General features: G+C 48.8%; 1 protein-coding gene across 1 annotated transcript in view; it reads left to right on the top strand.

Moving 5' to 3' along the window:
* The window catches only part of mtor (mechanistic target of rapamycin kinase), a 91,465-nt gene extending 65,815 nt beyond the window's left edge, over positions 1-25,650 (top strand). Inside the window, exons 33-58 of the mRNA XM_080015947.1 lie at positions 184-261; positions 2,380-2,487; positions 4,941-5,066; positions 7,066-7,197; positions 8,431-8,546; positions 11,074-11,191; positions 11,641-11,829; positions 13,412-13,512; positions 13,693-13,789; positions 13,920-14,018; positions 14,115-14,237; positions 15,991-16,173; positions 16,924-17,058; positions 18,252-18,426; positions 19,919-20,054; positions 20,767-20,914; positions 21,185-21,307; positions 22,059-22,141; positions 22,228-22,300; positions 22,389-22,463; positions 22,810-22,945; positions 23,061-23,126; positions 23,244-23,324; positions 24,706-24,786; positions 24,972-25,077; positions 25,182-25,650. Of these exons, the coding sequence (XP_079872073.1) occupies positions 184-261; positions 2,380-2,487; positions 4,941-5,066; positions 7,066-7,197; positions 8,431-8,546; positions 11,074-11,191; positions 11,641-11,829; positions 13,412-13,512; positions 13,693-13,789; positions 13,920-14,018; positions 14,115-14,237; positions 15,991-16,173; positions 16,924-17,058; positions 18,252-18,426; positions 19,919-20,054; positions 20,767-20,914; positions 21,185-21,307; positions 22,059-22,141; positions 22,228-22,300; positions 22,389-22,463; positions 22,810-22,945; positions 23,061-23,126; positions 23,244-23,324; positions 24,706-24,786; positions 24,972-25,077; positions 25,182-25,197 (2,904 nt within the window). The 3' untranslated portion in view covers positions 25,198-25,650. The remainder of the gene's footprint in view (positions 1-183; positions 262-2,379; positions 2,488-4,940; positions 5,067-7,065; positions 7,198-8,430; positions 8,547-11,073; positions 11,192-11,640; positions 11,830-13,411; positions 13,513-13,692; positions 13,790-13,919; positions 14,019-14,114; positions 14,238-15,990; positions 16,174-16,923; positions 17,059-18,251; positions 18,427-19,918; positions 20,055-20,766; positions 20,915-21,184; positions 21,308-22,058; positions 22,142-22,227; positions 22,301-22,388; positions 22,464-22,809; positions 22,946-23,060; positions 23,127-23,243; positions 23,325-24,705; positions 24,787-24,971; positions 25,078-25,181) is intronic.
* Positions 25,651-26,010: the final 360 nt, after the last annotated feature.

Here is a 26,010-nt window from a genome sequence, read left to right as displayed (position 1 = left end):
CAATTCATGCCAAAAAACATAGTTTCAGAACAGTACGTGGGGTTAGCCGGATGCAAATCCCAAGAAATCCCTACAGCTGCAAATACACAGAATACACACCTGGAAGGGGTACATGTGTGGACATACAGTGTACCATGTCTTCCATCACTTCTCACTTTGGTTTCCCATCTCTGTGTACTGCAGTGCATCGATAAAGCCAGAGACCTCCTGGACGCTGAGCTGACCGCCATGGCCGGGGAGAGCTACAGCAGAGCCTACGGGGTGAGTCGGCCTCCTCTGACCCTACGCCTACCTCCTCCACATCACAACTTTGTACTTCTGCTTTCCAGAGCCCTCACGTGCAAACACTACGAGGCCACCTCATCTCCTTTGACATAGACCCAACAGCCAGTTTACGACGTGGTGGATCTTGGAAGACCCGGCGGCGTGACCGGTTCCTCTCGGCATGTCCCGCCAACATGGCTAGCCGCTGTAAACCGCGTTGAGTTGCCAGTTCAGTTGGTGGATAAAAGATGGAGATTCCGGCGATTCCAGCGATTCCCGACGCGAGCCGACCCGAGTCAGCAGGTTGTCGGAATCTCGGCGGCTTAAAACTTTTTGAAGAGATCTCCTCCCCCTTTCTCACTTTCTCAGGCGGTGTTTGTGTTTGGAATTTGTGCGACAACCTGCCAAATCTCCCCTTGGAGCCAGATAACAGGGGTGTTTATCTCCTGCAGATGTTGGCCACTGGAAGAATCAAAAGTCTTCACAAGGTCTCCACGCCGTTTCGTTTTATTGTTTTGAGTTCGGGGGATTTTTTTCGTTATTTCTTTTGGGGCGGTTGGGAGAAAGTGATGAAAGACCCTTCAGCTTAATTGAATGTGAAATCTCCCAAAAATATAAATAAATAAAAGGTTCTGGCGGCCTGGAGGTTTTTCATCATGTCGGGTCCGCACAGATGAATGGTCTCCTCGGCGTTCCGCAGGTATTTCGACTGGACGGCCCATAGGGATGTGTGGAAAGCGGCAGATGTTGCAAAGAGCTTCCGCAGACCAAGATAACCGAGTGCTCCTGACACACTCGATGCATCTGAGTCCAGCTCTATGATGGGTGTTGGATATGCACGATGGGGTTCTGGTTTTGGTGGAAACGCAAGGTTCTATTAAGACGATAATCACAGAGAAATTTACACCAGCGTATATTTACACCACCATGTATTTTATACTATATATTCATATTACAAAATATGATATGTGTATATACACTGATCAGCCACAACATTAAGACCACAACCAGTAACCACTAATATTGCGTAGCTCCCGCTCGTACCGCCAAAACTGCTCTGACCCGTGGAGGCGTGGACTTCACAAGACCTCTGAAGGTGTCCTGTGGCATCTGGCACCAAGACGTAAGCAGCAGATCCTATAAGTCCTGGAAGTTGCGAGGTGGGGCCCCTATAGGCTTGTTGTTCCAGCACACCCCACAGATGCTCCATCGGATCGGACCCTAACCCCGCCCATCCACAGGATGTAGAAATAAACGTGATTCATCAGACCAGGCCACCTTCTTCCATTGCTCCATGGTCCAGTTCTGATGCTCATGTGCCCATTGTCAGCGCTTTCAGTGGTGGACAGGGGTCAGCATGGGCACTCTGACAAGTCTGCGGCTACACAGCCCCATACACAATTTGTTCTACAGTAGCTCTTCTGTGGGATAGGACCGGACGGGCTGGACTTCACTCGCCACGTGCATCAATGAGCCATGGGCGCCCGTGGCCCTGTTGCCGGTTCACCGGTTGTCCTTCCTTGGACCACTTGGTAGGTACCAACCACTGCATATCGGGAACACCCCACAAGACCTTGGAGATGCTCTGACCCAGTCAATACCTTGAAAGTAGCCCCTTTTGTGCTGGAGTGCTTGGAAAGTCCATGAAAAAAATGCAGTCATTAAAAACCTGTGGTATTCCCCCAGGTTTTATATTTTAATTAATAATGATCAGATTGGAAATTGATTATAATTTTTTTACATGAAGTCCATAAAAATTGTGCTTAAAAAAAGTACTTGAAAATCCTTCAATTTCATTTTGTAATGCCATACATATATATATATATATATATATATATATATATATATATATATATATATATATATATATATTTATAATTATTATTATTTATGAAATTTATATTTACAAATTTTTGTGACGAAATGCTATTTCTACTTAATTACACCATATTACCTCTGAAAATTATTAAAATGATCGTCAATCCAATAATAAACTTCTTAAAAACCTTACACCACAAATTAAAACACAACGAATGTGTGTGTGTGTGTCCATTCTTTCTTGCATCTAAAATTTGGTGACTTTGTGTTTGCGTGGTGTGTGTGTGTGTTTCCCAGGCCATGGTGTCTTGCCAGATGCTGTCGGAGCTGGAGGAGGTGATCCAGTACAAGCTGGTCCCCGAGAGGAGGGACATCATCCGTGATACGTGGTGGGAGAGGCTGCAGGTAACCACGCACGCACGCACGCACGCACACACACACACACACACACACACACACACACACACACACACACACACACACACACACACACACACACACACACACACACAAACACGCTGATAATGGCGCAACTGACTATTTTCTTACTGGTTTCATATCACATTCAGTACGGCCTTCATGGAGCCGGATCTATTTTTTATTTTATGGATCTGCGGACCAACTTATTCACAATCGATCAGAACACTGGTGAATGTTAAGATGATTGTAGCGTCAATGAAGACATATGTAATAATAATGAAACTTAGATGCTGACCCCGCATACATGAACTAGAGTCTTCTCTAGACTTGTCGAGTCTTCTCTAGTCGTATTTATTACTTTGTCGGACCTGAGAAACAGCAATGTAATCATAAAGGATACAACTTGTATTGCTTGCATGTAATTACATTCCAAATAAACAGCGCTTTAGAATAGTCTAGGGTTTGACTTGGAAAAATCCAAAATTGAATTCTCACTTACATACTTATATACATTCATACACAAATAAGATCTGAGGTCGTATAAACTGTGTGTGGGGAGGTCAGGCTGGTGTTACTAATGCGAGAGGTAGTCCAAAAAACCAACAGACACACACACGTACACAAAGACACACGCACGCACACACACCGGTGCCTCCATGAAGGACGTCTCCTCCGTCTTCTCAGATCCTGCTGTAGCTCCTTTTAACTTGTACTTGACGGCGTAGAACCTTCCTACCGTTTCACTATTACATTGAAATCCATTGGCCCATTTGATAACACATTACCTTTCCTCTGATGTTGTTTTTGAGTATTGCACAAATATTCCAATCTTGACAACACAAATTCAATCTAAAGCAAGTACAATTTTACTGACCTTCTTGCAAAATTGTACTGACTGTATCGACTGTATCTTCACCAACAGCACGTTGTCCCTCTCGTTTGACCAGAAACGTCCGCACCTCTCACTCCCTTTTTACCGGCCTCATTCTGTCAGTCTGTTGCGTAACCGAGACTCAAAAACTCCCTCCGTCTAAAACAATCTGCGCCAGCTTATTACGATTGCCGTTATTAATTGCTGGTTACGGGGCAAAGCGGCGGCGGCGACGTGCGGCCAGGAGACATGGGCGGCGACGTGTGGCCACGAGCCACGTGCTGGGAAAAAAAGCGCCGCGGCCCCGCCAAGTCTCTGCAACTGGATAGAAATGGAGCTGAGAAGCGCCGTTCATCCTTTCCACGCCGGGTCCTCTGACAGAGGTCGCAGAATACTCGTTTGGCTTGCTGGTTTTTTTCCCCGCTACTGTATTGTCTGTGTGCTTCGAACGAGGAGGGTTGGCGTTTTTTTCGATTCCAGCGGTGGAAGCAGGTCTGAATCGGCCTTTTCATCTGCGAGGCGTCATTCCTGACCGGTGACACAGCCGTGCTATACTTCCACTGCTCACCTGAAGAGAACTTTGTACAATTTTTTGGGGAAATGAAACGCAATGGGATGGGGGGGGGGGGGGGGTAAATTGATTGGTGGCCATGACGACAGCCCGGCAACAGGCCGTGTTTACATTCTTTGCAGGACCGTCATGTTTCGGCTCCTGCAGGAAAGCACGTGGGGTGGGGGGTATGACACTTGGTCGCGCTCATTCTCTCTTTTTTCCTTTTCTAATTTTACACCCCCCCCCCACACACACACACACACACACACACACACACACAAATGCCAACCTCTGTGGGGGGGAAATGTTTGGAAATCTCGGCCCTTTCTCCCATTCGTCAAAGATGCGAGACAGGGTTACAGGAGGACAACGGTACCGGGGGGGGTCGAGGTGGTGGGGGGTTCTTTCTAAAGCAAACACATACACACACACGTGTGCGTGCGCACACACACACACACACACACACACACACACACACACACACACCTCTAATGACCACACCGGAGCTGGCCCTCTGCACTCGACAGGCCGCCTCTCTCCTGAATGATTTATTGGCGGCTAACCTCACACATCTGTCATGGAGTCATTTCTCCCCTCCTTGGATTCACCCTTCCTTTCATTCCCTCTGCGTTGCTCTTCTCCCTGCCCCATATTTTTCTCTTCTCTTTCGCTCTCTCTCTCTCTGTCGTAGCGTCTCTCTCGTTCTCGTCAAAAGGACTGCAATTAACGTTCAATGCACCTGACAACTCGTCAGCACGTGAATTTCTCTTTTGCCCTCCACTCCCTCGCGTTCGCTCCACTGAGTTTTAAGACGAGGCGCCTCTCTGTCTTTGAAGGTAGTAACTCAAGAAACGTGTGTGTGTGTGTGTGTGTGTGTGTGTGTGTGTGTGTGTGTGTGTGTGTGTGTGTGTGTGTGTGTGTGTGTGTGTGTGTGTGTGTGTGTGTGTGTGTGTGTGCGTGTGTGCGCGCGTGCGACCATGGTTGTCCCTGCGCCCCCCTCCCATCCCTCCCCAGGGTTGCCAGCGCATCGTGGAGGACTGGCAGAGGATCCTGATGGTGCGCTCCCTGGTCATCAACCCCCACGAGGACATGAGGACGTGGCTCAAGTACGCCAGTCTCTGTGGCAAGAGCGGACGCCTGGTCAGTCCACCGGCCGGGCCCCAGGGGCCCCACCATTCATCTTATTATGGTCATGAAAAATGGCGGCGGCTCTAAAGCGTTTGCACCAGAACTACAATTTGCTCCCAATCAATCTCCGTGTCTGGTCCTTGAAAAGTCTTCAAATGTCTTGATTTCTGCCTTGAAAGTAGTGAAGTACATTTTTATTTACCAGGTCTTCATTTCAACAGCCGTTTTATCAGATTTTAGTTATTTTTGTCAAGATGAGTCGAGTTCTTGCGCTTCAGTCACCATTGCCGACAATCTGGTAATCCTTGTAAATCCCTGCCGCTAAAACGAATACTTGGCTGCGACACGAGGTCGATTTAAACTCACGTGTCATATTTACCTGTGGTGAGAAATGCAAGGGAATCCTTGTACTTACCTGGCCCAAATTACGTGGAGGAAAAGTACTGGTTAGATTTATTCCAGCACCTGATCACCTTCCTTTGCTATCAGACCCAAGGGAAGCTGTTCTGGTAGCGGAATAGAATCATCTGGTTCATAACCTGCAATGTTTCTAGTTCTTACCACCACTCTCTACCAAATATGAAGCACTTACCTGCAGTAAGAGAGCGGTGATCCGTGCAAAAACCTGTCTTCAATTTGAATGACAGTTTGAATTTGTCTCAAAATGCTCTTAAAGAGTGTTGAACTGAACTCTCTGATAGACCGTCATGGCAATGGCAAAGCAGCAATGAAGACAGGAGACAAAAAGGTTTGTTTCAAGCTCTGTGCTTGAGCTCTCTGGACACGCTTGGCTTCGACGTGCTTCACGAGGAAGATAAAGAGACACTCCATCGCTTGGCAAAGGCCGTCGCCGTCGTCAACACCGCGCAAAGCGAGCGTTTCTTTTCGGTAAACAGCCGTGCTAGGAGCCACGCAGTCCCCTCCTACAGTCATTTACTCCTGTGTCCTGCGTGTCCTGAATACGGATAAAGGATAACGATACCAGGTGCTCTGCAGGTGAATCCCGGTTTGGCGTTTCGGACAGGAATTTATATTAAAACACCACACTAACACAAATGTTTTACACACCAAAGTGCGAAAGTTATATTTTGAAAGTTATGAATTCATAGTAACTTCTACTCTGGTTTATGCCTATATACAGTGTATATATATATATATATACAGTGTGTGTATATATATATATATATATATATATATATATACACACACACCGTGTGTGTGTGTGTGTGTGTGTGCTATAAGGTTCTGTGTTAAATCTGAAGGTCAGCGTTAGGGTAAAGTCACCTCTGCGTGTCTCTCCCCCCCGCGCCGGCCTTCGGAACACATTAAGTTTGACGCTGATTAGATCGTTCTTGTCAAACGAGCGAAAGCGACACTGAGCCGCCGCCGCCGCTGCCGGATCGGGCGGGCGCGGTGAACTCCCGCCGTGAAATTGGCCGTTCCCTCCGAGAGCGGTGGCGATTCCCCCGGCAGATACCAGCGGTCGACCGGCTTTTTCCACCAGCGCCGTGGCGTCATTGAGCGAAGAGCGGCAATTGGCTAACCGTACCCGACATCGTTTTAGGTGAGGTAAGATGATTAGGGGGGGGGGGGGGGGGGCGACTAAAGTGAAGAAATGCGGGGGGTTGACGGGTGACCCCCGCCGTCCTCGAGGACACCCTTTTATGGGGGGGAATCCGTTTGCGCGTCTCATTCACGCGCTCTAGTACAAACGCACAGTATGTTCCCCCCGCGCTTTTCCCTTTTTTGTTTATTATTGACTCTTCGCTCAGCTGCCCGCTCATGCAACTCGTAAACACAGGTGTTTTTTTTGTTGTTTTTTTGTTTGTTGTATCCTGTATTGATACCACTTGAGCTCTACGTTTGTACAATATCATGTTTGAAAGACGAGATTTTTGATAACATTCTTTAAACTGCCTCATATGTACATTGTAGTTGAATGTAATGAACAACATTTGGGTTCTTTATCATGCTCTTTTGAAGTAATTCACCTGTATTGTGATCCATGCAGGCTCTGGCCCACAAGACCCTGGTGCTCCTGCTGGGAGTGGACCCCTCCAAGCAGCTGGACCACCCCCTGCCCACTGCCCACCCCCATGTCACCTACGCCTACATGAAGTACATGTGGAAGAGCACCCGCAAGGTAGGAGCGAGCGAGCAGGAGTGTACTCCTGTCCATCCGCCCGTCCACCAGTGCTCACCTGCCCGAGAACAACCGCCAAAATTGCTATTGCTATCAGCTATTGATATGGCAAATGGGCTGCACGCTAGTCGTGGTAGCTCATAGCATGGCTGCAGATGGGATCAACTAGCATAGCTCCCGTGAAAGTTCCCATTAAACTGCCATTTGATTGAAGCCGTTTGGTATAAATTGATGTGGTATATGGATCTAGTAGTATGAAGTACAAAGACGTAGATGTGTACACACAATATTTAGCTGCATCCTTGCGGCATCAAAACTTTCACCATTCAGCTGAATAGAGCCGCTCCGCTTCAACATCGAGACCGTGTTTTCCCCCACTTTTGACCAGGAAAAAATTCCTCCGTGATCCCCACACGCCCACACCCGCACACTCGGTGTTCTTTCCTTAAGGCTCTGTCCTGGCTTCCAGGCCGCAGGGCTCATTAGGGAGGTGTCTGCCGGGGTCTTAGGTAAGTGTGAGCTTGAGTGCGCCACCGCTGCCGCTGCTGCCTCGGCCAGGTGCTCGGCTCACAGGGTTGGAATCCCTCTGCGCAGCCATTGCTTACGTACACACACACACACACACACACACACACACACACACACACACACACACACACACACACACACACACACACACACACACGTAGACTCACCCCCTTCCCCACAGCCTGGTGTCACAAACGTTTTGGAACAACAGCGGAACCTCAGCTCTGCCCCAGCCAATGGTTGGTCTCTCATTTTTTCCCTTTAATGAAGCTCTGTTCGAATGAGAAACGTGACTTTTTCCAGCATTTATAGGATATCTGACTTGCCGTAAAGAGTAAGCACGGGCAGTGCTTAAATACCTTTTGCTCGGAAGGAGAGGTAATAGGTTCAGCGGAATTGTCTTGATGGGAACAATCGTCAAATGAAGTATCCAGGGGCGAAGCATTGGGCGCGTTAACATTCCCGATGTGTCTTAACAAATAGAAAATACCCCCTCTATTACAGCCATTTAATTTAAGTCAAGCCAATCCACTATTGCAATCTTGTAGCTCTGACCTCATGTGGAAAGTAAGTGCAGCATCCAAACTGGCAAACCAGGCTCGGAATGTCTTTGTTTTGTTTGTCTGTGGTATGGAAAAGTCCATAGAAGAAAGGGAGAAATAAATAAAAATACACCCCTTCTGCCCCCTCCCGTGTCCCTCCCAGATCGACGCCTTCCAGCACATGCAGCACTTTGTGCAGGGGATGCAGCAGCAGGCCCAGCACGCCATCGCCGCCGAGGACCAGCAGCACAAGCAGGAGCTCCACAAACTCATGGCCAGGTCTGCAGCCCTCTCTGCCCAACATGCACGCGCACACGCACACACACATGCACACGCTTGCCTCGGGTCCGCGCGGATCCACTCTCCCTGGTTAGGAACCAACCACTCGGCCAGCTGCCCCGAAGGCTCCATTTGGGTTTCATCAAACTCACCAGATGTGGCGAAGAATCAGCCCCGTGCTGTTTCTCTTTAGATGGATGCACAGATAAGGATTGGTTCCGCGGCACTGCTTTCCTGGCCACGGCTGCGAGAGCCCCAAAGCGCTGAACGGAATGTTAAGGTGGTCCAGGGGTCAAGCTCAAAATCTTAACACCGAGGGTTTCATTGTGATAGTGTCGCTCACAGCTATCGTAACCACGTCCACCACTCTACCCCTTCAAACCAATGGTTTTGTTTTCATACTTAAATTTGGTTTTGAAAAGTCGTTTCAAATTTCTGGGCAATATCACCTGTAACTTGATATTTAAATAACATATATAAATTAAGCGAAGAATAAAATATTAAGGGGTAAAGGGCACAAAAGGCACTTTCTGAAACATATCCATCTGTAAGGTACAGTATACTGTATATATTATCTTATATCATCTTATATCGTCAAATCATCACAAGATTGGATGACCTATTGTTTGTTATTTCCGAAATGAAATGAATGGGTGGATGGATGGATGGGTGACTTTTTCTGTGGTTGCTTTGTTTTTTCTTTTGTTTTCTTTTGGTTCATATGTACCTTCAGTGCAAGTAAGGTCTTAAAATGTAGTTAAATGGGTTTGAAAAGGGTCTTTAAAAAGTCATGATTTTAACTCGACCCCAGAGACCCTGCGAAAGAGGGGTGACGGCAGACCGTAAAATGGAGACCGGCCGGACGACACGATGGAAAAGTAGTAACATTCTCCACCTTCCCAGTGTAAACACTGGGGGTCACGGACGGAGCATTCCGCTCCTTTTTCCTTTTGCAGGACCCAACCTGGCATGTCGGCGTTTCGCCAGCCCGCTGGCACCCCCTGTTTCTTTTCAGATGCGGCCGAGCCTTTCGCTCGTCTCATTCTCGCACTTGGCGAGAACCATCTCCTTTTAACGGCACACGCCCAGATACTCATCAGCGGCCAAACATGGCACCGTGCCGCACATACCAGGTGTTTGGGTGTCTCGCCCTGCCCAGAACTGCTATGTGATTTGGGCATCGAGGCTTGTACCACCAACAATCTGAACATGGCCGTCGTCCTCGTCGACGCTCATGGCCGTCAAAGCAATGCCCTGAGTTACGCTTGCTGGCTCTTTCACAGCCATTAGCCCCCGTTCAATGCGGAGGCCAACTTAATAGGTTCCAAAGACCCCGAAGCCCTGAGCAAGTTGATCGCATGCCCAGTGGTTCCGTAGAAAAGTTTACAGAGCTACCTCCGGTTAAGGGTCGGGCTTAAAACGCACGGCCATGGGAAAATAAATGATGAATATTTTCAAGAGCAATCCTTTTTGTCGTTTTTCTGAATACCGCCATTGTCAACACAAGACAAAAACAAGCCGAGCAGGGGCTGGCTACTTGTGCATTCAGGGCCACGATCGCATATAACCCAGCGTAAAGCAAAACATACGGTATAGACATCTGGTCTAACACACACACACTTACGACTTCTCACACTTCATAAATCTTATACGACAACAACATGCGAGCACGACACCTCGTTTGCATCCTCCAGACAGCGACTGTGACCGTGTCTGTCGGTGGAATGCACAGCAGGGGGCGGGGGCGGGGGGGGGCGTTTCTCCCCAGACATGTTGGCACACTTTTCACGAATACAGGTTGGCCGTGTGGAATGGAGAACACACCTGGTCTGCTCTGTCACAGACGCACAATCGCACGGATGGATGTGGGATGGATGCCCCCCCCCCCCATAGCAGCAGTTTACAGTATTTCTGTGCAGAATTTCCCAGCCATCGATGCGATCGTAACACACAACCGGTCGAGCTGTTGACATTGACATTGTGCCGCGGCCTAAAGGAACCGCTCGCCGTAGACCCAGAAAGGGCACGGTTCCGCACGCTCACGCGGAAAAGCGCTCGTGAGAAAATGACGTCATTCGAATGGACAGTTTACTAGTGAGTGCACTAGTAGCCATTAGGCGCCAATGGGGAGGACGGAAGGCCATACAGTACCTGCCGCTTTCACTTTTTTTTTTTGTATTCTTATTTCTTTATCATTATTATGCCAATTTTTGGTGAGCCGCTGTTAGACTGCGTCTATCTAACTCTCTATCTCTATATATCGTACTGGTATGTCTTCGCCATAGTAGGACTAAGTTGTTGTACGAGACAAAGTAAGTTTAAAGGCAAGTGCTCAAAAAAGACTTCAGACTCTCCGGCTCTTTAATTCTTTACAGAAGGCGGTGTCGACAATCGCAGCAAACCACGGTTATCAATCAGTGCGGACGCGCGCTAGTTCTTTTGCGTGCGCTGTTGTACACACGCAGGAATGCCGTTTGGAAAGGCGGCACGAGAATACAGTCTCTCTGCCTCTGTGCCTCCCATCTAGATGTTTCCTGAAGCTGGGCGAGTGGCAGCTCAGTCTGCAAGGCATCAACGAGAGCACCATCCCCAAGGTGCTGCAGTACTACAGCCACTCCACCGAGCACGACCGCAACTGGTACAAGGTAAGTCGCAGTGAAAAACCAACGGCACCCCTCCGCCCCCGCCCCGGCAGGAGGTAATTTCTATTTTCCGTTCCTTAAATCGTTACGCTGTCTGCGCAGATGCATCAACACCGGCTGATGGATGGCGCTTTACAGTCTCCGATATTGGCATCCGATGTGTTTTTCCCTTGCCCCACAAGCACGGCACCCTCCCCTTCTTCTCATGTGTTCCTGCAATGGCCTACCACCAACTCCCTCAAGCATTCTTAGATAACACTTAATATGCCAAACACATCTGTTTATATCTAAAAGCAGCACCCACTTCCACCCCCGGGCGTCTTATCATCTTTTAACTCTGCATACTGGAAAACTGTTGTTTTTGTAAAGTAATTACCAGTGTCGAGAAACCCGCCCCGCCCTGTTCAACCTGTGTGCCTGCGTGCGCGTGTGTGTACTTTCCCCCCGGACAGGCCTGGCACGCCTGGGCGGTGATGAACTTCGAGGCGGTGCTCCACTACAAGCATCAGAACCAGGGCCGCGACGAGAAGAAGAACGCCGGCGGTGCCAGCGCCAACAGCGAGGCCAGCAACAGCGACAGCGAGGCGGACAGCACCGACCACAGCCCCGTGCCGTCCCCGGGCCAGAAAAAGGTCAACGAGGTGAGGGCTGCCGGGGAGGGAAAAACCGCCCACGGGAGCAGGGCATCTACGGACGAGGAAGGTCCGAGGAGTGGTACCTTCGTCTCGCCCGGTTTTCACAAAAACACTAAAACAGGCCGATAAATACCTCCCCCGATACCTCCGCATTCTTTGGAAGACCCCCGTATATCACCCAGTTCTTCGGATTTGTCACAGGTGTGCGCACAATTACACACTTTGTCTGGGGCGGGTTGGGTGGGCGGGGGGAACTGTGACCTCAATGGTATGTTGAGCCGTCCGGAGCTTTTTGTTTTTTTGGGGTTTTTTTTTTGAGGACCCGGCGGCCTGGATTGAGGCACAGCAGAAGAGAGGACTTGATTTCACAACAAATGCTGTGAAGTGCCAACGCCGACACGTGCCTGTCGACAGAACGATATTCAGAACGACATTCAGATAAATGTCTGGACAATGCTAAGCACAAACAAATGAGAGAATGACAAATGAATGAATATTTTGTTATGTGGTTCAGCGGTTTGATTTCTTCTGCTGATCTATTAGCTCCCGAAATAGGCGAGGGGTAGCATATACTGCACTGAAGAAGCTTCAATGAAGCCACTGAAAAAAAAGCCTTGTAAGCCTTTCAGATAAGGAGATCCTAGGACTCATTAATGTTAAGTAATTTGAGGTCCATGAATTCAACAGTTTCCTTAAAAACAGAAGTGACACGGAAGTAAGAGATTTTGCTCGGGGCCCGACACTTATTTGTGGCCTTTATATCTGTTACGCAAAATAAAATATGACCTCCCCCCATCAGGCGGTGTGTTGTCAAATGCCACTTTGACCAAAGCGAGCCCCCATTGTTGCAGAAGGAATTGCGAGTAATGAATTAATTGGACTTGATTGTAGAGTTATTTCCACTACTTTGGGGACCCACTAAGATATTGTAAATAAAAGCATGAATGACTTTTCATTTTTAAACTAAATGGATTATTTACCAACAGCACAAATGAGTTCCTGGTGTAAGCGCCACAGTGTTTGTACAACCAAAAACTCCAAAAGGAACCGCTCGGCGTAGACCCAGAAAGGCCCGGTTCTTAACGCTCATGAGAAAATGACGTCATTTTAATGGACAGTTTACTAGTGAGTGCACTACTACCCATTAGGAGCCGATGGGGAGGACAGGCAAAACATCCAAAACCAAAAAGGGAGCATTTTGATGCTCCCTTTTTGGTTTTGGACATTTGATTGCATATTCGGTGCGTCACATATATTTATTTTATTTAGGTCTAATTGCAGGCAAGTGGCACTTCCTAAATAGAATTCTAAATAAGCTTTTACTGTTTAAAGTTTGAAAAGGTTGCAATATGGTCTGTATGTAATGAAACCAGACCTAACCTGAGAATCTAACCTACTAGAAAATCAGACTTTTTTATTTTCTTTTTCTGTTTATTTTTATTTTTTTCTCAGCTTGTGAGCTCAATTTTTTTTCAAGCGTTAATATTGAGCAGAAATGCCCTTGCAGGCAGCCTGATTTGGGCGAAGGGACGAGACCGTGTGAATTAAAAGCCCCACACCCTCTTCGCTCCGCCTCGTCTCCCCGCAGGACCTGTCGAAGACGCTGCTCCTGTACACGGTGCCGGCCGTCCAGGGCTTCTTCCGCTCCATCTCGCTGTCGCGGGGCAACAACCTCCAGGACACGCTCAGGTGGGACCCCAAACAGCCCGCTCCCCTCGCCAGAGCCGCGTTCCTGGTTTGCATGGGAACCAGGAGACCTCTAGTGGTTGTAGCGCATCATGAGCTCTGTTTTAAAGGTGTTTTTGCATCTCCAATAGAAAGCCCCCATCAAGTAATATTCAGAAAAGGCTCTTTTTGTTTCCCCTGCAGGGTCTTGACTCTGTGGTTTGATTACGGCCATTGGCCTGAGGTGAACGAGGCCCTCGTGGAGGGAATCAAGACTATTCAGATTGACACTTGGTTACAGGTATCCCTCCTCCTCCACACACACTTTGGATCATTGAAACACTGCTTGAGTGATTAATACCGGGGATAAAAAACAAACCTTTATGCCCGTCGACCATTTGAGTTGCCAAAGCTTCCAACCTTTTCCGCAGGTGATCCCCCAGCTGATCGCTCGCATCGACACACCTCGCGCGCTGGTGGGACGCCTCATTCACCAGCTGCTCACGGACATCGGACGCTACCACCCCCAGGTGTCACCCTCGAAAAATCCTTTGATTCACGAAAACAAGAAAATCTACAAATTAGACATGAGCCGGCCTTTACGCTCTCATTGACTCTCCCTAAAGGCGCTGATCTACCCGCTGACCGTGGCCTCCAAGTCGACCACCACGGCCCGCCACAACGCCGCCAACAAGATCCTCAAGAACATGTGTGAACACTGCAACACCCTGGTCCAGCAGGCCATCATGGTACCAACCCGTATTACCGATCTGTGGTCACGTGGTCATTTATGGATGGCTTGAATGTTGTTTTTTTCTTTGATTGTGATACCGAAAATAGTATATGTCGCTACTGACTCAATCAAGTTTGGAGGACAACTATATGCACCTTCGTAAGGTTTGAAATTCAAGTTCAAGTGATTATTTGTCACATACATATACTGCACATAGTCATACATATTTGCAGTGAAATGTCATGACACCCACCCGATGATTACGCACAATAACATTTACATTTACATTTAATAATTTAGCAGACGCTTTTATCCAAAGCGACTTACAAGTGAGAATAACATTCAAGCTGCATTGCGACAGAGACATTAGTGTAACAATAAATACTGCTAAGCAGTGCTAAGTAATTGTAAGTTATTAGAGGAGGAACTCTCTGAAGAGCTGGGTCTTCAAGTGCTTCTTAAAGACAGAGAGGGAGGTCCCTGCTCTGGTCATTTTTGGCATCTCGTTCCACCAACGTGGAACTACAAATGAGAATAACCTGGATTGCCGTGGTTGTACGGCTGGCAGAGCCAGGCGACGCTCATTTGATGAGCGCAGCATCCGGGGGGGTAACATGTGCTTTTACAAGAGCATTTAAGTAGGTGGGAGCATTCCCAACAATCACTCTGTAGGCCAGCATCAGAGACTTGAACTTGATGTGAGCGGCTACAGGTAACCAGTGGAGCTCAAAGAGCAACGGAGTGACATGTGCCCTCTTTGGCTGGTTGAACACCAGTCGCGCCGCCACATTCTGTATCATCTGCAGTGGCTTCACCGCACAGGCCGGCAAGCCTGTTAAGAGAGCGCTGCAGTAGTAATAAGTAGTAATAAGCTCTAAAGCTCTAAAAATACTAAAATGTGCGTATTTGACACGAGGTGCTTGCGCAGGCGGCCGCAAGGGGCGGCGCCACAATCGCGATTCTGGGTTTTGTAATTATATAATAGTGTTAATTGTCTGTGTTGTATAAAATATACATTTAAATCCTCCTTAATGAAACTTAGCTTAACTTACCTCCAGCACTTAGGTGCATACATGGGGTATATTCATAACATATGATTGAGAAGCGACCATTGGTAATGTGGATATTATGACTGAGCAGGAAGAGCAGTCTACTTTACTGCAGTGACATCAAAATAACCAAAATCCCGAAACATATCAAGTCCCATATCACAATATAGTAATTATACACCCATCAGCCACAACATTAAAACCACTGACAGGCGAAGTGAATAACATTGATCATCTCGATACAATGGCACCTGTCAGTGGGTGGGAAATATGAGGCAGCAAGTGAACAGCCAGTTCTTGAAGTTGATCTATTGGAAGCAGGAAAAATGGTCAAGCGTAAGGATCTGAGCCACTTTGACAAGGACCATATTGTGATGCCAGATGACTGGTTCAGAGCATCTCCAACAGGACAGGTCTTGTGGGGTGCTCCTGGTATGCAGTGGTAAGTAGGGGTTAGGGTTCGATCCGACGGAGCATCTGTGGGATGCGCTGGAACAATAAGCTCGATCCACGGGGGGGCCACCTCGCAACTTACAGGACTTAACGGATCTGCTCCTGACGTCTTGGTGCCAGATACCACAGGACACCTTCTGAGGGCTTGTGGAGTCCACGCCCCCACGGGTCAGAGCTGTTAGCACGAGGTGGAGCTCCACAATATAAGTGGTTTTCAGCATTAGCATTTACAGTCGTAATGAAGCTGGGGATGCATTCCCTTCCCAGGTGAGCGAGGAGCTGATCCGGGTCGCCATCCTGTGGCACGAGATGTGGCACGAGGGCCTGGAGGAGGCGTCGCGCCTCTACTTTGGTGAGCGCAACGTCAAGGGCATGTTCGCCGTGCTGGAGCCCCTGCACGCCATGATGGAGCGGGGACCCCAGACGCTGAAGGAGACCTCCTTCAACCAGGTCCGTCCCAAACAGCAAAATTGTGACACTCAAAATGTTAACTTAGAATTGGTGAACATAGAATTCACCTGTCCATCTATTTTATTTAAAATTTTTACCATAACATATTATTATTATTATTATTTAATTATTATTTTTATTATTACTATTACATACTATTGTTATCATTATTATTATTTTAGTTCCAAAAGGCATCTACAGTGAATTCTGAAATGGTCCCCACCTTATTTATGTTTTGAATTTAAAGCAGGCTTTGCACGATCAAAAAAATATATATTTACATTTCTTACAAAATGCTTATGTCTGTATGCATTTGTTTGATTGTGAAACCGGTAAACTGCAACATTTCTTCAGACTATAATAGTAAGAATAATAATAATCCTACTATCTATTAGTGTCTAAACTGCTAGTGGCAGCGGAATCCTCCTCGCCATGCCCCATTGAAGCCATTCATCCATTTAGATTGATTTTGACAATAGCAGCAAAATGAACAAAGTGTTTACTCACTACAGATATTTTAAGGTAGTTCTTCTGCTGACGCTTGTATTAAAGATATTAAAAAAAAAAAGTCTACTGAAAGCCTGAAGGTCAAAAAACAACACAACTTATAAAAGAGGTTCTCAGAGCCCCACCGGACCGATGGAAAATGTTGGAGAGGCCAACGGGCCTCCTTCTGCCCGTCTTACATTCTTTAAAGCCTGCCAACGGCTGGGAGTGATGGTGTGCGCTTGTTTCATCCTCCGGCCGCAGGCCTACGGCAGGGACCTGATGGAGGCTCAGGACTGGTGCCGGAAGTACATGCGCTCGGGCAACGTCAAAGACCTGACACAGGCCTGGGACCTCTACTACCACGTCTTCAGACGCATCTCCAAGCAGCTGCCGCAGGTACGACACGCCTCGGAAAAAACCCGAAAGCGCACCTGGAGAACCAACGGGACCCAAAGAATTAGCCGTCGGATTATCGGGGATTGTGAGAATTTATGAAGTGCTTTGCGACGGATGAATGCTTTCCCAAGGTCGGAAAGAGACACCGATATCCGCGAGCGGTTCCAGAGACAACAAGCCGGGACAAAAATAGCGAGTCCGACTCAGCAGCTGCTTTAACGGTCACGCTGCCACCTCACCTGGAAAAATAAATTCGGGGGGGGGAGTCATTCCAATCCAATCTCCCTTTTCCATCTCTTATCACCTGCGATGAGATGCGTTTTGCAAATAACTGCCGTACTTGTTATGGCCGGTTCCTCGTCACGTCGTCGCAGAGCCCGTGCCAACACTAGCACCGAAACCCAGAGGGAAGCGGCAGACAGTCGAGCAACGCGAGGGAGTGAGGGGAGTGAGGGGGAGCTAATTATTTTTTTAACTCCCCCCCCGGCGAAAGTCTTTGCCATTCCGAGACGTCGCGCCGGTGAAAGATGTTCGGACGGCGGGATTGTGTGAGGCGATGATGGAATTTGGAGAGAGGCGGCTGAACGGTCCCCCTTCCTGCCAACGCCCACGTGCACGCGCGCATACCTCAAACCTACTCAGAGGTTGTTTTTACCTGCTGCGTTCCAAGAGACATCCGACTTAAAAAACGGTCTTACTATTCTATTTTATAACCAAAATAAATGTTCATCAGAAATAGTCAAATATATAAATATATAGAATATACTATGCACAGGATATGTGATTGGTATGGGTATCTAGGGTATAAATCATAATGATAAATGATTATGTATTTACCAAGTTATTCCAGGTATGGTACCGAAATGATTGATTGTTATTGGAGATGATTGTTATTGGATTTACTTCCATAGCAGACCATGACACTGCCTTTAGATATTTTGATAGGCACGCACCAATGCAGGTATATCTCCAATCAAAAAAGTAAAGAAAATTGATGTGATTTTGCATGTTTAAAGTCTTAAAAGGATAAAAATCATTATACGTCAGTCGTCGAATCATTGTTCAGTGACGGTAGAGCAGGTCGGCTCTCCGCATCGGTCCATATTTGAGGTTGCGTGGGATGACGAGAATTGGTACGACGTGTGAAGTGGAAGCTCTGTTTGCCGATCCCACGGTCACTTCCTGTCCGCCAGCTCACCTCCCTGGAGCTGCAGTACGTCTCGCCCAAGCTGCTGATGTGCCGGGACCTGGAGCTGGCCGTGCCCGGCACCTACGACCCCAACCAGCCCATCATCCGCATCCAGTCCATCGCCCCGTCCCTGCAGGTCATCACCTCCAAGCAGCGGCCCCGCAAGCTCACCATCATGGGTAAGACCAGAGGGCGGGACGGGGAGTTGAAATACGGGGCCGACTGCGTTTTCGCTCTTATTTCCTCCGCACTTCACCCAATTCGATTTGTGTCTTTTTTCCTTCAATTCCAGTCTGGATAGTCAAGCCGTAGTCTGCACATTTGTTTAGATTTCTATCGGTCGCTCCACGCCGACTCTGCCCTTTGCGACGTCATTTGGTGTTTGAGCACGAGACGCTCTTTCTGTCGGGCGAAGGGACGCCGCCCCGACGTTCCCTCAGCCCGTAAATCGCTCGGCTGCTTTGAAGCTCCACGTCGATATCCCGAGAGGAGGGGATGGGCGGCACGTCGCTCAGCGGGATTGTCGTCAGCGCCAAAATCAAATCCTTCCCCGTGTCGCTCCGCCGACCCGGCGCCAGGGGAGTTTAACCGCGGGCTCAGCCGCTCCGTTGTTTCCTCCGGTGATGGCGGTTCGTCCCCCGGTGGAGATCCTCTTCTTCCTGCCCGAGAACGAGTCTATTTCTGAGGCTTCTGCACCGTTATGTAACTCTGTGCCTTCTACATAAAGGTTATCCGATTTTCCTTTGGCTCGTCTCTCTTACTTTTCTTCATAAGCTGATCAGGGGAAAAAATGTCTTTTCCACCGTCCGCGGAGTTGCAATTCTGACAGTGGTTTGAGAGAAAAAAAAAAAAGAAAAAAACCCGGTCTGTAATATCGTTTAGGTCAATGTTTTTCAACTGCCGTGCAGTTAAATATTTTCAAATTCCACCCTTGTGTTGCAAGATCAAACTTGCCGGACATTAAGTCATCAAATTCCTGTGAGGACTATTGGTGACGATGGAAGTTTTGATGACCGTTTTTTGAGATTCGGTTCTTGACGAGTCACTCAGTAAAAAGAGTGGTTCCGTTTTCAGACTTTCAGACTGTTCATTGGATTCAGTCGGTGTAACGCACGATGAGCGAGGGAGGACTTTCCAAAACGACGATCCAGAGTCAGAAGGGTCGGCTCTGAGTTGTGACTGTAACTCTCGCAGGAATACTTTAATTCTGTCAAATTTTGGTGGAACGCAAGGAGTGAATGAGTCACATTCAGTGTGAATCATACCAAACGCCTCTGCCTTTTTTGCCCTGGACTCTAACTGAGCCCTGACTCGTGAGTCATTTCAAAGATTTGTTCGCTACAATGGAATCGTTGGCGCATCTTGCATCACTTTTAGTTGACCATGATAATAAGCACAGTTCCACATGTCTCTGACGTTTTTAATGGTTGGCGGGATAGTGGTGTGTCGTGGGATTATTTCACTGTAAAAAGCCTGTGGGAGAGAAAAGCACCGGTCGAGGTGTGTGTGTGTGTGTGTGTGTGTGTGTGTGTGTGTGTGTGTGTGTGTGTGTGTGTGTGTGTGTGTGTGTGTGTGTGTGTGTGTGTGTGTGTGTGTGTGTGTGTGTGTGTGTGTGTGTGTGTGTGTGTGTGCGTGCGTGTAACCCGGTGCGGTGTCTGGCGCGCCCTGCAGGCAGCAACGGCCACGAGTTCATGTTCCTGCTCAAGGGCCACGAGGACCTGAGGCAGGACGAGCGTGTGATGCAGCTCTTCGGCCTGGTCAACACGCTGCTGGCGAACGACCCCGCCTCCCTGCGCAAGAACCTCAGGTACGTATCGGAAGTCCACAGAATCCAAGTTGAGCTTTCGCTTCAGGGTTCTTACCGGGTCCTTGAGGTGCTTGGGGCGCTTGAATTTTGTCCTGAGAAATTGAAGTACTTGAATGCCTTTTAAAATAGCTCCTCTTGTGCTTGAAAGTGTTGGGGAAAAAGTCCTGGAAATAAACATTGAAATTGGATCATTGAATACCTGTTATTCCCCATATCATTTTTCCAGAGTCGCTTTTTTTAGTCGCAGCTCTATTTCTTAATACATTTTATCCAGCATTGTTTTAAATAGACACTTATGCTAGATGACAATGAGATTAATAATAGATAAATAGATATACAGTATGTATATCATATACTGTATATACTATACTGTATATACTGTACTGTACTTATATAAATAATAGGTGATGAGATTATGTTATATTTTCATTAATAAAGATCAATTTGAAAATCTATTATATTTGTTATGCATGAAGTCCTTGAAATTAAAAACAAATAGTGCTTAGAAACTACTTGAAAGCCCTTGATTTTCATTTTGTAAAGCCAGAATGGAGCCTGTTCATATGTTTTACACTTTCCCCACGGCTTTTTCTTGTACCATTCCACACAGTTGGGTTAATATATGAAGGAAAGTCGGTGTACACTTCCATTCGGTTTTCCTTCCTGTTTTTCACGTGCCACCGCCCGATGTCACCGCGTGTCCCTCTCCCAGCATCCAGCGCTACGCCGTCATCCCCCTCTCCACCAACTCGGGCCTGATCGGCTGGGTGCCCCACTGCGACACGCTGCACGCCCTCATCCGGGACTACCGGGAGAAGAAGAAGATCCTGCTCAACATCGAGCACCGCATCATGCTCAGGGTGAGCGAGGCCGGAACACGCCGCGTTCGTTTTGCCAGACTCTGCGTTCAGGGACTAAATACCTCACTCTCATTCTTGATAAGGAATTCTAAAAGTTTGTTTACCCGTTCCAATGTTATTATTTTGGCGAGAATTTTTCTGACTGTGAGCTAATTATCACGAGTAGAGATCCACCGTTCACACAGATTTTCGAGGATCTCTGAATATTGACGCGCTGAGAGAAGATGTGAGAGTTGTTTGTTTCCGAGCACTCTGGTCCGTGCGCTCCAGATGGCCCCGGACTACGACCACCTGACGCTGATGGAGAAGGTGGAGGTGTTCGAGCACGCCGTCAACAACACGGCCGGGGACGACCTGGCCAAGCTGCTGTGGCTGAAGAGCCCCAGCTCCGAGGTAACGCCCCCCTCCCCCATCACACGCTCCATTAAACCCAGTTGACTCTTTTGTTTTCTTTTTTTGTTTCCTGCAACACTCCCTCCTTCACATCCCATTAATTTTCACAGATTCATAACGGGCAGGGAGTGTTGCTTTCACCCTCGCCAGATTTTTTTTTTTTTGGAGCTCTGTATTAATGGGCCCGTTTAGCTGCAGTCAGATGTTTGGAGAGCGCTCCAGTAGACAGGATGTCGGGGTGACTAGCGGCCCGTGCCCGAATGAGCCTTTGCGTTTTCGGCGAACGGGCGGGGTCGACGGCCGCAACGCGGGTCATAGAGCCCGTGAGCGGCTCTGTTCGAACGCACACTCGTTCCCATGGAGACATTGTGGACTTTTGTCCACAATGTCTCCACTCCAATGTCAGTGTAGCCCTAACTTGGCCAGGGATGGAAACAGTTTGCCTGTGGTCCTTGACTATGGAATGACAGTCATGTCAGGACTAAGTTGCTCAGGTTGCCCTTTTCTAAACACCGTTAGCATCGTATACTGTAGAGCTGTGATTTGAAATTTACATCTACAGATGGCACATTTCCATTTGGCGGACACAATTTTTTTTCGTGCCCAATAATCTTCCCGTATCGTTCCATCCCATCTGGCTTATGTACAGCACAATAATTTCATATCAGCGTCCTGTCAGCTCTGTGGGATGTGCTGCTTCCCAACCAGAAACTGGAACAAGTGTATAATCTAAACCCTGTTCCCCCACAAGGTGTGGTTCGACAGGAGGACCAATTACACCCGCTCCCTGGCCGTGATGTCAATGGTGGGCTACATCCTGGGCCTGGGTGACAGGTAGGGGCACTTTGCCAAAGCCGTGCTCACTTCTTTATCAATTTAAGGGAGTGGAAAAATCACTGTAAATTTGTTTTTGCGCGCAGGCACCCGTCCAACTTGATGCTGGACCGGCTGAGCGGCAAAATACTCCACATCGACTTTGGCGACTGCTTCGAGGTGAGAGAGCCGAGGGGCGTTCCTTCCTTCCCGGTTTCGTCGTGCCAGAGGTGTCCCTGTGTTAAGCTTCCCCCCCCTCCCGTTGTAGGTTGCCATGACCAGAGAGAAGTTCCCCGAAAAGATTCCGTTCCGGCTGACCAGGATGCTCACCAACGCCATGGAGGTCAGTGTTCAGCCTCGACTTCAGTCAGGCGGGGGAATGGGAATGTCCCCCGATGCTAGAACCCTAAACGGCTAAAGCCACCACAAACACCTCAGATATCCCATGTGTCGGTGAACCACTCAACGAGTCACATACAAGCGTCATGTGCAGACATTACTCATGTGTCCACTAGGGGGCAGTGCCACATCTCCCTTCAAGAGGTCACCGTTGTTTAGGGAGCGTGTTGATGAGCGGCGATACAAATGTCTGAGGAGCGGCTGCGCGGATCCTTTAAGTTCCGCGTCCACGCATTTTTCGTCCCGCCACTAAAGTCGATTTTGGTCCGGTGCCGGCGCACGTCCGATAGGTGACGGGTCTGGACGGTAACTACCGCATCACGTGCCACACGGTGATGGAGGTCCTGAGGGAGCACCGGGACAGCGTCATGGCCGTGCTGGAGGCCTTCGTCTACGACCCCCTGCTCAACTGGAGGCTCATGGACAGTGAGCGTTTTTTTCCGTTTGTCCATTTTGATCCCGTTTGTGTCCATGCGTGTCCGTCAGTGATGAATTAATCGACGCCCCTCACGTGAAACCTTCTGTCCCGTGCCTCACGCAGCGAATATCAAAGGCAACAAGCGCTCCCGCACCAGGACCGACTCGTACACCGCCGGACAATCAGTGGGTAAGTCTGCGGGGGCTGTCGACCCCTTTCGGCGTCTCCTTCATACCCTTCCCCTCACGTGGAACGTGATCGTCACGTCCGCCCGTCCTGTCGGGGTTTGTTTTTTTTCTGCTGCAGAGGCTCTGGAGGGCATAGACCTCGGCGAGACAACTCACAAGAAACCCGGAACCACGGTGCCCGAGTCCATCCACTCCTTCAGTGAGTAAATCAGACTTGTTTTTTTTTACGTTTCTGGGGCCGTTTGAGTAGCTCCCGCCGTCGCTGTTAATTGACTTCCATTGATTTTGATTTTTTTTCGCCAGCGGTCTCATAGTCCTTTCTCTGACTGAAAAAGTGAAGCAGGTTGAAGCGGCCCATCCAAGTGTACCCCAAAAGGGACTTAGCTGTACAAGTATAGTACAATGTAGGCAACCGATTAATCATCAAAAGGGACTATGTTTTTGACTTGCTTTGATAAGCAGTGGCGATTCTAGGGGGTGGCCCGGCTCTAAAGTCTAATTGGCCCTCCCTGTGGCCACCCCAGGTCAGGTAGCAAGAAAGGCGGGGCAAACGCTGCTCAATCAATGATGACAGCTGATCCACCGATAGAGGGTCGGTTTCCATTTCCACCTGCTACAATAAGGGTCGGACCGCGGCTGTGAGAGCTGATCCCTGGTCAGCGGACCCCGCCGAGGGGAGGGTTCACAAGCTCCCTCCCCTCGTTTCTCAGCCACTGTCTGTTCCGTCGCCTCAAAAGTCAACTTGACGAGGGAGCGAGTGTTTGCGGTAGGGAGGCTCCGCTCCCCCTCCCTTCCTGGTTCCCTGTAGGCGAAAACCACACAATGCGCGTTAAAATAAACGGTGTTTGTTCACCATGTTGCCGTCACGTGCCGGATATGAGATGTGTGACCCCCCCCTCCTACAAGGTTTTGGTGTGCCGGCCAATGATTTTCTGGCCACCCCTATGAAAGAGATTTCTAAGGGGTTTGTCGCTGATGAGAAAGCAGCTGCGAGCTCGACCTTCATGCCTTCATTCTTAGAGCGGCGTCGTGAATCGCTGCACAACAGATGGAGCCCAGCGGTCTTACACGGGCGGTCGTTAGTCTGCAGCGCGTTTACACGACAGGACAACTGGGCCAGATGCTCAACGCGACTGATCTTTGGAATCGAATCACGGGTGGAAAGGGAGGAAATGGCTCCGTTAGTCGGCTGACCGGATGACGTTGGCACGTGCGGCGTCCCATCGGGTCGAGAAACGCTGCTTCTCTATCTTTAACTATATCGGCTGCGATCACTATCCGCCTGTTTGAAAGCGTCTTTATTTATTGCCGTTGGACTTTCAGAAGACTTTTTCATTTTTATTTTTTACCACTCTACCGCAGAACTATTCCCACGCTACGTGCCATGCTGCAGGAGCGCTCAGTGTATAACCAGTGGACGCATCCAGATCGGGTCTCACTGCTTCTTGTCGTTTTAACAATCTCTTTTGGGTTTAGCGAGGCTGATTCGCCGAGCTTCTGCGGCATTTAAAAATGAATATCTTACCACGAGCATAATCCCGTTTCTTTCTCTTTTTTGTCGAAAAAATGTTTTCATCTAGTCGGAGATGGGCTGGTGCAACCCGAGGCCCTGAACAAGAAGGCTATCCAGATTATCAACAGGGTGCGGGACAAACTCACAGGTAAGCCTCCCCCCGGGGCCCCAGCGGTCGCACCTCCGAAACCGAATGGATCCTTTATGGTAGGAACGGCGCGACTCGTCTCCCAAAGCTTGTGTCACGTTTGGGTAGATCCGTTGTTGTCTGCAGACGGTAAAACTGTATCAGACCAGTAAGATGACTCACGGTGGATGTTTGGCTCCGTCCAGGCCGGGACTTCTCTCACGACGAGACCCTGGACGTTCCCACGCAAGTGGAGCTCCTCATCAAGCAGGCCACCTCGCACGAGAACCTGTGCCAGTGCTACATCGGATGGTCAGTGCGCTCAGCTCCACTTCTTAGCTCACCTTTCGTTTTGTCAGAAGCGAAAGGTGGATGACGTCAAAGGCCGTATAGTAAAGCCTGTTTTCTCTCGGCAGGTGTCCATTTTGGTAACGGATCTTCCGCGGCCGCGGGGGTCAGGAGTTGACGGCCGGTTCTCATTTTGGCGAGCGGCGAGGCGCCACCAGTCAGACGAGCGCGTCGTTGACGGGGGCTACCGGATCAACGGACGTCAACGGATTTTTTGATACGCGTTTTTATTATTTAGAGGGCGGGGCCACGGAAGAAGATCTCCGTTTTCACCCTGAGGAAGGACTCTCCTGGCTTTGTTACCACGGCCAGACTGCAGTGAGCCCCGCGCTGTATTCCGTCGGAAAAGCCCGTCAAAATCATTGTATTTGTTGTTTATTCATGTGAGAAATCGGATTAACCCGTACGCTTTTTATGCCAACTCAAACATTCGCAACTTGAATGTTGATCATGATTGACCTAAAGTGGGCGGGAGGACTTTGATTTAAGAATTTAAGATGGTCACAGTGTACGGGCATTTGTGTGCCATTAAATCTCATAAAGATTCCCTGACGACTGCCTTGTGTTCTGTGACTGTTGGGATTGTTTTCGCTCACCCCGCCAGGAAGATTCTTGACATTAATTGCAAATGCTAATACTCAGATGATAATTCTTTGCTAGGACCTGCAGAGGGCACCACCACTTCTACCGTGAAACCTCCTCCTCCTCACCCTCCTCCCATTATTTTGACCAAAAGCCCCACTCCGATCGGGGGGTGTCGGCCCGAACCCTCAACACGTGCGCTTCACGCAGAGCGGCTTCAACTCCGGAAACGCTCTGGATTCAGCCCGGTTCTTACGCCGAACACAGTCCGTGCAGTCACCCTCGCTCCCCAGGCGCCACAGCTGGCCGGAGGTC

This window comes from Zeus faber, assembly GCF_960531495.2.
Source record: "Zeus faber genome assembly, chromosome: 15".
Taxonomy (NCBI): domain Eukaryota; kingdom Metazoa; phylum Chordata; class Actinopteri; order Zeiformes; family Zeidae; genus Zeus; species Zeus faber.
This window is presented reverse-complemented; position numbering and strand designations above follow the sequence as displayed.